General features: G+C 43.0%; 1 protein-coding gene across 2 annotated transcripts in view; it reads right to left on the bottom strand.

Annotated features, from left to right (window-relative positions):
- Positions 1-16: 16 nt before the first annotated feature.
- The window catches only part of VPS54 (VPS54 subunit of GARP complex), a 47,582-nt gene continuing 32,480 nt past the window's right edge, over positions 17-15,118 (bottom strand). For both annotated transcript variants that reach the window (XM_030944296.1, XM_030944297.1), the window contains 8 exons: positions 13,848-13,911; positions 11,812-11,917; positions 7,977-8,064; positions 6,955-7,076; positions 6,770-6,850; positions 3,408-3,515; positions 2,438-2,532; positions 17-469 (listed from right to left, as the gene is read on the bottom strand). In XM_030944296.1, the coding sequence (XP_030800156.1) occupies positions 364-469; positions 2,438-2,532; positions 3,408-3,515; positions 6,770-6,850; positions 6,955-7,076; positions 7,977-8,064; positions 11,812-11,917; positions 13,848-13,911 (770 nt within the window). In that variant the 3' untranslated portion in view covers positions 17-363. The remainder of the gene's footprint in view (positions 470-2,437; positions 2,533-3,407; positions 3,516-6,769; positions 6,851-6,954; positions 7,077-7,976; positions 8,065-11,811; positions 11,918-13,847; positions 13,912-15,118) is intronic.

The raw sequence follows: 15,118 nt of genomic DNA, 5'->3' as shown, positions 1-15,118 counted from the left end.
GACACCATGTGAATTTCATTGCACTAGAAGAAATGCAAAGCATCTTTTTAATATAAAGATATACAGAGCATTCTAGACAACTACAGCTGTGTTACAGCTATGTGTTCTTTTGGATTTGGTCCAAAGAAACCTGAGTCTGTTTCCAGAGAGAATGAAAAAACATTGCACAGACAGCTGATCACTTGTTTCTTGCTGAAGGACACTGGAAGGATCTTTCCCTGCAGCTCCCTCTGAGTCTAAGCTCCCCCGACTCTCAATCCTGCCCTTTCTGGGCTCTGGGCTCAAGTATTCACCTCACCGTCGTCACACTGCTTAGAAGAGTCAGTCTGTTGTCAGAGCCAAGTGACTGCTCCCAATGGATTATCACCTCTTCTGCTCCCAGATTTCAGCCATGTTTAGGTCTAAGTTGTTAAGGCCTTTCAGAGCTTGAAGGTTTCCAGTGTAAAAAGCCACATCTGAAGTAACCAGCCTGCAGGGAAACACACAACAAGATAAGAATGTGACCCCATCACATCCACCTGGAATGCCTGGACAAGCAGACAGGGTTTGTCGAGGACTTTGGCACACAATTGCTACAATACATGTTCAAATCCTATGCCTGGATTAGATATTTTAAGTATCAGTTCAAAACTCAATGCTATGGATGTGGTTTATTTTACAGCAGTGATCATCCATAACAGGATTACTGCTGGGTGTAAAACTAGTTCTAGGGAAGGGAGATCAAACCATGAGTTCAGAAAACTCAGCAGGAATTAGGCATTTAAAACTTCTATTCTCTTGCTGTAATCCCAGGCTTATCTAGACTTAAACCCCCCATTCCATTCCAACTAAGAATATTAATTATTGCAACATTTACTTCTGTATTCTAGAGGGTAATGATTCTATGATTTTAGCATTAATGTAAAAAGCAACTGAACAGCACAACAGCTGTATTGTTGTAACAGTTTATACAGAATTAAAATCCCTCAGATATTGCTGAAACATGTCAGGATCATGATGCTTCTTGCTAGCAAGATGTAGGAACAGAAGCTGCATTTACATAGCAAAAAAGTTAACCAGGATTCACAGGCCTGGATTTTTACTATTCTTACAGAAACATGCAGTTTAAACAGAATGAGGATCAGAAAACCATGTTAAAAACCTGGTCAGTGAAGACTGCTGGAACAACAGCAAGTGCCATCCAGCGTTTGATGTTCCCCTTGTCAAACAGCCCCAGCTCCCTAGGAGATGTGTCTGAAGTACAAAACTGCTGCCATCAGACAGTCCTGGGCCAGCTGAGACCTCCTGACTGCTGGGAAACACCCTGAGCAGGTCACCAGGAACACCTGCCCCAACCCTTCTATCCAAAAGGGATCCAGGCCACGCAGCCACAAGGACAGAACAAAACCAACAGCACAGGATGAAGAGAGCACAGCACCGTGTGGGACTGAAAATGCAAGTGAGAGACCCCCTGAGCACACCCAGGGCCTCTCACTTCAGCTGGGGCTGCAGTGCATACTCTGTGAGCTTGGTTACAAACACCTTTATAAATACCAAAGGCAATGGAATGTCACACCACGAGTACACAGAACCAGTTCAGATAAACTCTTGCACAAAGTACAAGGAGGAATGCACATAAACAGGAGAAGCAACAATAAACTGGAAAGGAAGAAAACTCATTCCAGTGACACTTGAAGCATTATCAACTTTTTTCTCTGACTTCTGCAACCGAAGACAATTTCTTCTTGCATGTGGGTAGGCCCGTGAGTTTCATTCACCCATGCTGCACTGCAAACACATCACTGCCCTCAGGTCATCAGGATCAATTAAAAACTCCACTGTTTCAGGGGACAATCCACCTGACAACAGAATTCAGCCTGCAAGAGGCTTTTCCTGTGAAGTGGGGACAGCAGGCACAGCCAGGCACCCTCTCTCAGGACAGGTACCGCTGACCTGTTTGGGGATGGAGTGGGCTGTGGTAGGGAAGGGGAAAAGCTCTGTAAGCATAATCTCTGTTTCAGATCTAGTTCTGCTCTAAAAACCATTCCTGCAGAGCTGCCCACTGCACAGATGAAATGCTGCTTTCTCCTATTTTTACTTTGCCAGCACCATGAGTCACCATCCACGTTTCAAAACTGCTTCAGGAATAACACAAGTCCTGCTAATTAAACTGTGGCTGCTGCTGTCACACAAAGGGAGAGAAAGCAATCCATGAGCTGAGGACAGCTACCAGCAGGTTTCCAGTTGGATAATGTCCAGCTCCCAGTCTGTTACCAAGTGGATTGCACTCCTAGTTACTGTGGAATGGCACAAGTCATGGCCTTTACTGTAAGCCAGCTCCAAATGGGACAAACTAAAACATGGAGCTGTGATTCTGGAATCATGACTTCCTTGCAGAAGATACCCTCCCAATGCCTGCTTATTTAATCAGTGAAAGGAGAGAAGAGCCCCAGCTCACCCGTTCAGAGGTCCTCCATCATTGACCACATTGAGGTGGGCCAGCTGCCTCTTCAGGTGGAGTTTGTAGCTTGCGTTAATTCGTAAAAACAACATCTGGAAGAAACCACAGCAGCAGAGTAAGGAACTGTGCCCATGCTCACATCACTGCCTCCAAAGGTGAAACACACTGCCAACACCCTCAGCCAGACTTCTGGTTTTGTTTCTGCAACTCACGTGGTTCCTCCTCCTGCCAGTGCTTCAGTCTCACCCTTCTGGCCACACATGTCTGTACCACACAGGACACCCTCACCCACTCACTGTGTGTGGCACTTGCAGGACATATTCTTTGGAATGTGAACTTCTCTCCTCTGTTGTCTGAAGTATCTAGCAACTTGTACTAAGCCTAGAAGATAACAAATCTCTTTCCTGTGCTAGAAGGAACCATTTAATTCAATGTGAAAGAGAAATGACAACTTGTATTCAATGACTAAATCTGTCCTTCCTGTCCTTAAGGTTTGCAACTCTGCAGTAGCAATGACTGCAGCAAACTCCTGCAAAAGCACATTTGGTAAAATTTGGGTGTGTAATACATTTAGGGACTTTTGGAAGCCACTGATTCTGAGCAGTGTTATAGAATAATCCTCTCAGAGGGTTGCACTCAAGCCTGAAGTGTTGCCATTTGCATAGTATTTCAGCACTAATTCCTGGATTGCCATTTCTAGACATTAAAAAGCAGCTCAAAATCCTGAAATCCATTCTTTTTGTGTACCTCACTGCTCTCCCTACACATTGGAATACTTCCTTGTATTCCTTGTACTTCCTTGTATCAGCCCAAGCTGTCTGTGTGACTGCTGCCAAGCCCTTTAACATGTGGGTTTCACCAGGACTCAAAAAAGAATTCCCCTCTCCCCAGATAAAGTCTCTCTTGTTCCCAAGGCCATGTGCATTTGCAAGCAAGCTGTGAGATGAAGCTCAAAAATAACATTCACCTGAGTTTGCTCCTCAGGAAGGAGATCATATATAGCTTCATGCATCTTTGCCATTTGCTTGCAGATATTCCTGAAGCATGCTGAAGGAACAGGGGCTTTCACTTCATACTGCAAATAAACACACAACCAGTTAACTCTTTTCTGCCACTTTAAGATGGTTTATGTAGGAGAGCTCCCAACAGCCACCTGGGGCTCTGCTTTGCTAATAACACCAGGAATCAAGATCCATTTAGCACACCACAAATTAAAAGGGTAGCTGGGCATGATCTGATCCAGCCAGGAACTGCAGATGCAGGTCCTGTGGCTGTGAGCTGGCCCTCTCCTTCAGACTGGTATGAGCCAAGGACAGACAAGCACTTCTGCCTCTGAGAAATGTGCCCCTTGATACCTCCCCAGAGAAAACTGCTTGTCTAGGATCATACATATCCAAATCTCTGAAGAATCAAGGAAACCATAAAGAAATGCAAACTCCTGAAATCTCATCTATCTGCCATTAAAAAAACCAAACCAAACCACATCACATCACAACCCCACAAGAATATTGCAGAAATACCTTGGAAAGCAGAGTAAAAAAAAAAATCCCTCTTCCCAGTGCCTGAAATCCAAGAAACAAGGCACTGGAAAACACCAGATGGCAAGAGATTTGCTACAAAGGGAACAAAATTCTTATGTCTCCACTCTGGATAGGGAAGATCTGAACAGGATTTCAGAAACACTGAAAACCCATCCCAGGAACAGTGAAGCCAGCTCTGCAGTTCCAGGTGGAGAGGCTGTGCCATCACAGGCCTGGGTGACACACTGGCAGGTCACCTTTGGGAGGATGACACTTCCCCAGGGAGCATTGCACAGCTCAGGAAAGAACCAAATCATTGTAACTACATCATTTACAAACAGACTGGAGGAGATGTCTGCTTTCATCCAGGCCTGAATTGTAAAAGAGAACAAAGCTTGTCTGAGCGCAAGAGAAAAAAAGAAATGGAGAGTTTTGAGAATGTCTTCATAGAAAATCCAAAGCAATGACCTAATTCTGACAGGAGAAGTAGCAGAAAAATAATCCTTTCTCTTCTGGGGAACAACCACCCATCGTGAGGGATCAAGCATACCTCGAGACAAGGAAGTTAAACAAGAAATTGTTTCCAATTTCCCAGCATGTTGTTAAACCAGAGGGAACTGGGAGGCTGCAGCAGTGGCTCTTGCATGATTACAGTCACACCCAGCTCTTCACTGTCACAGGGAAAAGCAACAGCCCCGGGAAGAACCCCAAGATCTCCTGGCCATTTTTATGTGCAGCTGAGGTCAACAGCTTGAAAACCACAAGGGATTAGAAAGAATCTCACTGCTCTTCTGCCCAAACAGTCACAAGCCAGCAAGTTCCAAGAGAAGCTCAGAACTCGTACTGGGTTTTTTCATTCGTGGTAATGAATGAACCTTTCCCATTTGCTGAATTTATTATTTCCACTGTTCAATATCCCCATTCCTGTTGTATTTCCCCGCCAAGGGCAGCTGTTGGGAAGTGTCCATGCTGCTGCAAACTGCCTTGTCTCAGTGGCACTGGGTGAGGACAGCTGCCATGCCATGGAACTCCCAGGGGAAGCACAGCCTGGAAATGCAGGAGTAACTTGCTTGCATTACCCAGTGCCAGGTCAACATCCTGTCCACTGCACCAACTGTTCATCTCCTACAGAGCAGGAATTTCTGGGTTTGAAGTGTGCCAGTGTGCACTGCTATGCACTCACTTGTGCAGATTTACACACCTCAGAGCAGGTGACCACTTCATCCACAGCACACTGAAATAGTTGAACTCAGAAAAACACCTGAATCCAGAACACACTGGTATGGTTGTACTGACATGCCTATTTGCAAACGTCCTGGGTTTATGCTCTTCACAGCCTTCAGTACCAAGATTTCATTTTTTTGGAACAAGATGAGCCAAATGATGGCATGTGCTAGGAATGGAAGCAAATCAACCATCCTTTGGTCCTGGGCTCTGTGGGCTGCATTCATGTGGAGCAAGCACTGTCACTGAGCCTTCAAGAACTCTAAAGTCCCAGTTTCCATCCTGTGTCAGCTCCCAAAGGGACAGTGGGCTGTGAGGATGGAGGGACAGTAAGAGATGAGCTCTCACTAACTGCCATCAAGAACATAAATTATTCCTGCTTTGTTGTGGGCTACACTTGATTAGTATCAATAATGTAAATTCTTGCATTTGTCTTTTATTCTCAAGAGATGCAGTGACCAAACAGCCATGTTACTTCACATAACAGCTACTTTTATGTGGAACAAAACCCCTGAAAAACAGCAGACCATTTTAGTCTTTAGAGAAGAGCATAAACACATCTTTTAAAAAAGTAAACACAATAGGAGTGGGAAACCCCAATTTAAATGCTTTTGCTTTTTTTTTTTTCCACCCTAAGTTTAGGCAGCACTACTTGACAGACCAAAAAAACAGATGAAATGAAAAAGCACAACATAAAGTAACAATAAAATAACAGAAACAGCAAGGAAGACAGAAATGCTGCCTGTTGCAACTGCTCCACTACAGCTCTCAGCAGCCCATCCCCAGCCTGTGTTCCCATGCTTCTCATGAGTTCCTTGAAGGAAGATGTAGGCCCAGGCCAATCAATCAAATTTGTCACTAAGAAATGAATTAATTCCTGTCATGAAACAGCTTATTTTTTCCCCCAAAACCCTAAGATCCAAAGCACAACACTAAGCTTTAAAAGGTCATGTACTTTATGTATCTGTGGGTCAAGGATGTGTGTTCTACCCTGAGGTGACCCAGAGTAGATCCAGCCCAAGACTGCACTGTAGCACTGTTCAAAAACCAAAACACATCAGGAGTACTAATGCTGCTCCATAGCAGGAACTGCTGAGCACAGACCTCCAGTTCCCAGGCCTGCAGCCCAACAGATGGGCTGGTCCTTCCCCTCCAAAATTCTTCCTCCTCAGCACTTTCCTGCTGTTTCCTCAGGTGCCGGAAATGCCGCCCTCACCGTTGGAAAGAGCAGGAAACGGGATCTGCTGAGCCTGGCTGCAGACAAGAGCTGTCAGTGGTAGGAGAGCACTTCAGCTCCTGAACACTTGAGCATCTGTGCCAGCTACAGCATTGCCATTCCTGCTGAAACAGCCAATGAAACATTTCACTTTCCTGGGAGTGAAGGTGACTGACACCCAGGTGGCAAATGTGAACACAAGACACATTCATGAGAACAGCACAGAGCTTTCCATCTATATAATTAAAAGAAGTTCAAACAAGGCCTCATTAGGAAAGTTTAAGACTCCATTTGAAACATCTAGACTGTATACAATGAGACCTCCAGTTGCAATTTAGAGAGTGCATAATTATTTCCATAAATCATTACCTTGGATAATAGTTTGTCAAATAAGCTATCCATTATGGCAACGAGCTTTGCTGAAATTTCAGCTATGTGGTCGTGATAATCCTGTAAGGGAAGAAAGCAGGTTTCATTTTCCAGTGGCATTCATGTTCTTCAGAGCACAGTTGAAAAGCAGAACTCTCTGTTTCAGGAAATGCCAGAAGAGTTACCTTTGTGATGTGGTCAAAATGCCTGAGCATGCTGAACTGCTTTGGCTGCAGCCGAGCTTCAAAGTGAGCCCTGATAATGGGAATGTAGTGTACGATGAGCTGGAGGCAACGTGAAGAAAGGGCTGTGAACCCAGGAGGAGAAATAACAGTTATTACATGGGAAGAGTGATTTCTGTATGGACTGTGTCTCCTCTGACATAAATAACAGATCTGACACAATTTCACATGCTGGGCTTTGGTCTGTTCTGAAAGCATGGAGGTACATGTTTGTTTCCCTGGGAACTCCCACCCTGTGAAGATGCCAGACTGGTACCTGGCAGCTCACACCCAGCCTGGTAAGATGGGATAAGGGACTGATTTTCCAAGAGGTTCCTTGAGTGTTTACTCGACATTTTGAGCCCTGAGCACACGCAGACATCGGAGAGATCTCTAAAGACCTGACTGATCAGCTACTTAACCTCAGCAACCACATTCTCAAGGCAGCAGTGTTTCTGCTGCAGTGGTGTACAAAACACCCTGCCCTGCCAGCACTGACCTGCCCTGAACCTGCTCCTGCTGCAGTGCCAGCAGGATCCCAAAAACCAGGCTTCTCCCACTCCAACAGGGCCTGAGCCAGCAGCAGGACACACACAGGTGCCAGTGTGGTCACCACACTGGCCTAACATTCTGCAGCAAAAACCTGACCCAGCTGCGGCCCACAGCTTCTCAACCCATTCTCATTAGGCTGTTCCCTTTCCAAAAAGGAAATGCATCTGGTAATTTCACCAGTTTCTCACCCTGAAACATGGAACTCTAAGTTTAAATGCCTGCTCCAACCCATCAGTCAAAGGCTCTTAATTTCAGGAGAAATTTTAAAACTACACTCCAGGCAGGTAACTGGCAAGGTCTTACCACCCTCTGTGCCCACGCACAGCCCCACAACTCAAACCCAGCTTGTCACAGATATTTAGGGCTTTTCTGCACTTGGGTTTTTTAATAGGCAGGGAAACAAGCTTTGACATTTTAAATACAGAAATCCATACCTAGGTTTTTTGTAGTGATTGTTTTCAAGCCAACAACTTGTAATGCACCAGCTCCAAGCACTAATTGGCAACTTCTAGAGTTGAAATACTGTGAGAAAAAGAAGGACAGTGAAAATGCATGTTGACTTTTCATCATCTACACAAACCCACAATTTAGTAACACCATCAACAGAATTTTACAAGATTAAATAAGTCATTATGAAGGCCAGTTCCAGAGTTTCACTAGTTTTCCTCAATAGAGTAGTCACGTAATATCAGAGTGGAAAACATCAAGATAAAAGGTTTCTGCTCTGGCTCTTGACCTTCTCCACTGCTGATGTTAAAGGAAACTTGAAGGCACTGAAACTCCCTCCTGCTGAGGTGACTGAATCTATGTTTGTAACACTACGAAATACTGGATTTAACAAAAGATGCACAGAAGATGAAAAGCCAATCCTGTAAGAATTCCAGGTATAGTGGACAACTCAAGCTGAGACTTTCCTAACTTACTTCCAGGAGAAAAGAAGTTATCATTAAAAACACATAGGCCAACAAAGCCTCTGGACAGTAAGACAGTTGCTATCAGCAGGTTCTGTCTTACATTGGAATTCTGCTTTCTCACCCAGCCTGAGACAGCAGATATTCCAGACGGCCTGGGTGATGCAGCAGAAAAACCACTGCTGCTGTCCCCAAAATGTAGAGCAGAAATCCCAGGGCTCATATTTGAACAGAACTGTCTGTTGACATTGAGAGGCAAAACGTAGAGAGACCTTAACCTTTCTCATACACCTGAAAACGCAGAAGAAATTGTGACAAGGCTGCCCTGCAGTTTGTGTCTGCAACACAAAGAACTGCCCTGACAAAGACCTCCTTCTTGAGGGCAGGGGCATTATTCTGCTTCACAGGTCTTTCTTCACAGTAATGCAAGAACAAACCCAAAATTTCAATCCTCCTTGTGTAATAAGGGGAAATAACTTTCTGGCTGTTGCCTGGTGTCAGTCACAAAATGCAGGCCCACAGAGGCACCAAAATGTAAAGCCTCCCAATGAACCACCCTCCCAACTCTGGGCTGCCAGAATGGTGCATCCAGGGCTGGAAAAGCAACCCAGAGCTCATCCCACAACTGACCCAGAGCCATGTGTGGCCCCTGATCTGAGAGAGGCAAAACCTCCACTGCCCTCACACAGGGCAGGGCTGAAACTGCCTCACATCCACTTCATCTTCTCCAGAAAGCAACGACTTTTCTTATGCCTCTGTGTGGACTTTAAATAGAATCACTGAGCCAAAGGCTCAAATTTTAGGGAATTTTTTTCATGAAGATTTTGGGGATTTATCCTGGAATTTTGGGGGATTTTTCCAAGATTTTTAAAAAATATTTTCCTTCAAATATTCGCATGGATTTCCTGGATTTCTTTGGAGATTTTTCCTAGCATTTTGGGGCTTTTTCTAGCAGATTTTTAAGGCTTTTCCCTGCAATTTTTACCAGATTTTTCCTGGAATTTTTTTGGTGGCTTTTCCGGAATTTTTGGAGTTTTTAGTGGGATTTTGGGATTTTTGCTGAAGGTTATTCTGGGATGTTTTTCCAGGAATTTTGGCCCTTTTTCCTTGATTTTTTCAATGTTTTTCTGGATTTTTTCCCCTAAAATTTGGAGTATTTTTGGTCAAACTTCAGGGGTTTTCCTGGAATTTTGGGTAATTTTCCCTCAAATTTTGAGAGATTTTCCTGGAATTTTTTGGAGATTTTCCCTCCATACATTTCACACAGCCTAAGCTCCTCTGAGGTATTTAGCTCAGGTTAGTGTTGACTGTGAGGCAAACCATCAAAAGCTTGGTCTATAAAGGGTGCTGGCCACACGTACTGTCCCCTGCCTTTTGTGGCAATGACTGCTCCCAGATGGCCTGGTGCAGACAGAGCAGGGAGGGAGCCTGGAACAGAGCAACACCTCCTCCTTGTGCCTGCTGGGAGGAAAGCATTCCTGCACCCAGCCAGGAGCCTTCTCCTGTCTGCACTACCTGAACAACCCCAGTAATTCCAGCCACGTGTGCCTCTCACAACACTGGAGTGTGCCCAGAGAAGGATGTGGAGCATAAGTCTGATGAGGAGCAGCTGAGGGAGCCAGGGGTGCTCAGCCTGGAGAAAAGGAGGCTTGGGGGACCTTTTTGCTCTCTACAACTCCCTGATAGGAAGGTGTAGCCAGGTAGGGGTCAGTCTCTTCTTCCACAAGCAACAGGACAAGAGGAAATGGCCTCAAGCTGGATAATCTCTTCACTGAAAGGGTTGTCAAACATTGGAACAGGCTGCCCAGGAGAGTGGTGGAGTCACTATCCCTGGAGGTATTTAAAAGACGTGTAGATGTGGCCATGGCAGTGTTGGGTAAACAATGGGACTTGATTGATCTCAGAGGTCTTTTCCAATCTAAAGGATTCCAAGATTTCTCCCATACACAGGTGTCATTTCACTCAGGCTGCAGTCACAGCCCAGAACCATCTGGAATTTCATTACCTGGGAATGCTTTACATTTTCCACTACAATCAAGTCTAGCTCCTGCTACTCTCAAAGTTTGCTGGCTCTGACAGCTGTCAAACAAAAAGTACAGTGCCAGGACACCTGGAATAGCTCTATTTTGTTCAAAGTGTAATAAATGAGCTTTTGTTTTTTCTAGCTGTTCTTGACATCTCTCAAATTGATGGCACCTTGCTGACAGATAAAAAATACAGCAATTAAACTGCACATGATGCTTGAATACCAAGAAATAAATCACAAATGACAGAGCTAGAATGAGATAAGGTGCAGGAAGTAACACAGATATGCAAATCTGGCCAAGTTGGATGCATCCACTGCTATTCTACCTGTGAAAAGGCCCTGCAATTCCTGAGGGAAGCAGCAGCTAGAGAAGGAGACTTGAATAGGGGCAGGCTCAGACAGACTGATTTGCCTTGGATAATATTTTTAATAGGGAAAATTTGTGGATGAATGAAAGACAACTGCAGGGAGCAGTCTTCCTGGTTACTCAAATACCAGCTACCAATAGGACAAATATTTAAAGGTCCAGATCCTAGAGTTTCCCCTCCCCTGCCCCCCACCTTATGTAAAATATCCTTTTGGAGATTGAATCTGTTTACCTTTCATTGATTACGCTCATGTTCAGAACTCAAATACCTGATACAACCTTTGTGGGCAAAGATACAAATGAAAACCTTGACATAAATTAGCTGCTAAGCTTTGGAGCCTGTATAGACACATATCTATGTATGTATGTATGTATATATATATATGTATATATGACAGTTTTAAGGTGCATTAATGTGCTCCTTTTATTACTGATTATTTATATTACCTTGCAGTGTCTGGGTTTTACTAGCTTTTCTCTTCTCTAGTGAGAAATAAATGACCAAGAGGTCCTGGTGTTTTATCACCTTTACAACAGAACCTTCATCCCATACTATCTTTCATGCTTCTACTGACTATACCTCTACTGATTTGTAAAAACCAAGAGACTTGTTTCCTTCCTTAATACACATATATATTTCTGTAGCATCTGGGATCAAATTGCTTTTTTTTCAGCAGCATTAATTCTACACCCAGCCTGAAGGACAGGCAGCTATGTCAAATACTGCTAGATAGGATTTCCAATATTCCAGGTGAATAGCCAGAGTTAATTCCCACAACAAATTACATCTTTAGTGCCTTTGGCTTGAAAGCTTTCCTTATGGCACAGCGGCAAACATCATGATTCTAGATAATTTTTATAATTTATATGAAATCCCAAAACCACATGAGCATTCCTGAGAGGAACACATGTTCTCTGCACCCTGCCTGCCCCTGCTGGGCACTGGGGCACATCTGGAGCCATACCTTCAGTAAATCGGACAGGCGGGTCAGCATGTCAGTGGTGATGGAAGGAATGTTATCCACACACTGGCAGTACTCCAGGATTATTCTTATTAGCAGCAATACTGTCCTGAAAGAGAGGAAACAGCCAAGTATGTCAGCTCAATGCACAAAAGAAGCTGAAAAGTCAAACACAAGCAGGTCAGGTTGATGGAAAGCTACCCAATGCTAGAGATTATAGCATTGAATAAATTCACTAACTGATGTGGAGCAGAAGTGCAACATAAAAGGAGATTTACATAGAGATAGTTACAACCATACCCACTCCACAGGGTGGTGTGTGGAAGAAGTATTTTATATGAAAGAAAATCTCTGAAAAATACATAATAAATGCTAAGGAGTCACAAACAGAGAAGGCAGCTGTGAAGAAAATATTCAAAGATGCTCAACACCTGTAATTTCTCCTGAAGTCAGCAAGCACTGGAGAATTTGGGAGCTACTGGATGGAATTAAGAAGACTCTCCATAGAGCAAACATGCTCCTTAGAATTCAAATTCACAGAAGGCAGGAAAATGACGCAAGATCAAACATTCAGAGTAGATATTTTAAAATTCCAAAAAGTTAAAACTCTTTTTTAAGGCAGTAGAGTGCAAAAAGATGACAACAAGTCAACTGAAAATAAACACCTGGAGAATGGTTTGTGAACACGAGGCATTTGTGATGAACGCATTTTATCTGATTAGATGCAATGAAACTGGATGTAGAAGTGTGTAGGAATGAAATAAATATTTGCACTGTGAAGCTCTCACTTACTTCACAGAGCTAAATATAACAAGCTTCAAGTGAGCAGAGGTATATTATCAAACACATCATATATTAAGCAAATTTTATCCTTTAGAGCAATGCTCCTACTTGACCTGAAATGCTCTTCAGCAGTGATATCATTTGCCTGGCACAGAAGTTCTCAGTAATCAGATTCTGTTTCCAATTGAAAAATGACACATCATCATGAAGCAACTCATAAAATGACAGCTGGTCCAAGACATCCTGTACATCACACCTTTTAAGTTTGGTGCAAATTGATGTTAGAACTCTGGGGAGTGAGATCTTCCAGGCTTTACTCCCTCTCCAAAAACATTCTCATGTATAATTAATGCTTAAGCCTCACAGTCTCTGGAAACACAGCATGCTTTTAAATGAAAGAAATAAGTGAGTATCATACATTTTAAAATGTCTCTGATATAACCAGCTTTAAGAAACCACTTTCCAATTCAAATCAGCCAGGATACTAAGAAAGAGCATATGCAGCTTCTGAGATGGCCCATATCTTATTCTGAGTAAGATAAGCAACCATTCAGTGGTGGACTCAGGTATTTTGGTGCTGTCCAGCCTGGAGAGAAGAGGGCTCTGGGGAGACCTTACTGCAGCCTTTCAGTACTTATAGGGGCTTATAGGAAAGATAGGGACAAACTGTGACAGGACAAGGAGCAACAAACAGTTTTAAAGTAAAGCAGGGTAGATTCACACTAGACACAAGGAAGAAATTTTTTACAATGAGAATGGTGGAACATTGGTACAGGCTGCCCAGAGAGGTGGTGGATGTCCCAGCCCTAGAAACATTCAAGGTTGAGTTGGTCAGGGTCCTGAGCAAGGTGCCCCTGCTCACTGCAGGACAAGATGATCTTTAAAAGTTTCTCTCATCCCAAACCATTCTAAGAGCCCACGATTTTTGCCAGAGACAACCTAGATTGCAAGAAATAACAATGTTCTCAGAAGACAAACTTGTATTTTCAGGTGCGTGTTTTCATGAAATAATTGGAAAAAACCATTCAAATAAAATTATAAACTAGAACCTAGCCACTCAGAGAAAAAATGGCATTTTAATGTAGCAAAGGGCTTGTAGTGTTCTATAACTGTTGGGAATCAAAGAGCAACTAATCTATAAAAGGAGAGGGATTTTTCATTTAAATAAGATTGCTAAAACTGTTAGCATTCACCACACTTCTACTCAAAAGTTCTTGCCAACTAACCCACTGCTAAAAAAAAAGAGTGCATCTTACCCAACTGTTGCATATTTTTGTCCTTCAACAATAAGGAATTCAGCTGGCTTTCTTTCTTCAGTAGCTAGATATTTTAGTAAGACAGGAAAAAGAGTGAGTTAACTAAAAACAAGTACAAAAAATGCTGTTTATAAAAATGCAGTGTTCACTTGATAAGGTTTGAAAAAACCCACAATTTTTGTAGCAAGCACTTCTCTCTTTTACAGTATTTATTAAATAGCTGTTCACCCATCAAAATTTTTATGACCCACAAAGTTTCTTCATTATCTGCTATGATTTTAGATCAAAAAAATCTCATAGTCCCACAGTCAGTATGGACTTAAAAACTCCAAATACAACAGGTTACAAATAGAAGAAAGGCAGAAAAAGCCACTAGGTTTTCTACTATACATTCCCAAGTGATTTGCTGTGTATATTAATATTTTAGCTTCAAATCACTTTTTCCTCAGGCTTCATAACAGAAGCTCTTACTGATGCAGTTTTTCATGCTAAATTATCTGCTTGCAGGAAGCTGCAGGAGGTTTATTTTATGAGCAATGGCTGACAAACATATTTTGGTGTCATGTTCCATAACTGGAGTGATTATTGATTTAATACACTCTCTGTTATCTGCTATGTTCCTTCTGGGAGATCAGGGTTTCTCCACCATGACATCACTGTATTTTCTTCCTTCTAATCTCTTGCCATTTTTCTCCTCCTCTCTGCATGCTTTCTTCTTCTTCTGGTTATTCACTTCCCCCCCATCACTGCAATATTGGATAAGCATCCCCACAAGGTAAGAATACATTAAGCATTCCCACTGTGCACATGGGGAAGTGGGGAAGAAGGAGGAAAAAGTGACTTTTCTGAGGTCAAATGAGGTTTCTGTGGCAAGGTAAATAATTGAATGAACATGAGTTTTCCTTCCATGAGCAGCCACATGGCATGCTGCCTTTCATTTGAACTGGCAGATGAAGTAGTGGGAAGGAGCAGGCTTTGTTTCACACAAGGAGGGCTGAGCACATGCACGTGCTCCTCAGTCCCTTGCAATTCCTCAGTGGTACCTTATGGAAAAAGACTGAATTTGTGCAGAGGCTGCAAGCCTCTACACTGGGAATATTTGTATAAAAAGGCAGCTCTCTCCCTGTGCTAACTCTTCTGGTGTTTCCAAAAAATAAACAGATAATCTTTCAGCACAAGATATTTCAACATCAGTAACAGAAAAAAATAAAGAAAAAGATAAGAGAACAGCTATCAACTTTCTTCCCATCCCCCCAAAGGACAGCGAGCAA

The sequence above is a fragment of the Camarhynchus parvulus genome, chromosome 3, assembly GCF_901933205.1.
Source record: "Camarhynchus parvulus chromosome 3, STF_HiC, whole genome shotgun sequence".
Taxonomy (NCBI): Eukaryota; Metazoa; Chordata; class Aves; order Passeriformes; family Thraupidae; genus Camarhynchus; species Camarhynchus parvulus.
Note: the sequence above shows the minus strand (reverse complement) of the source record. Positions and strands in the feature narration are given on the sequence as shown.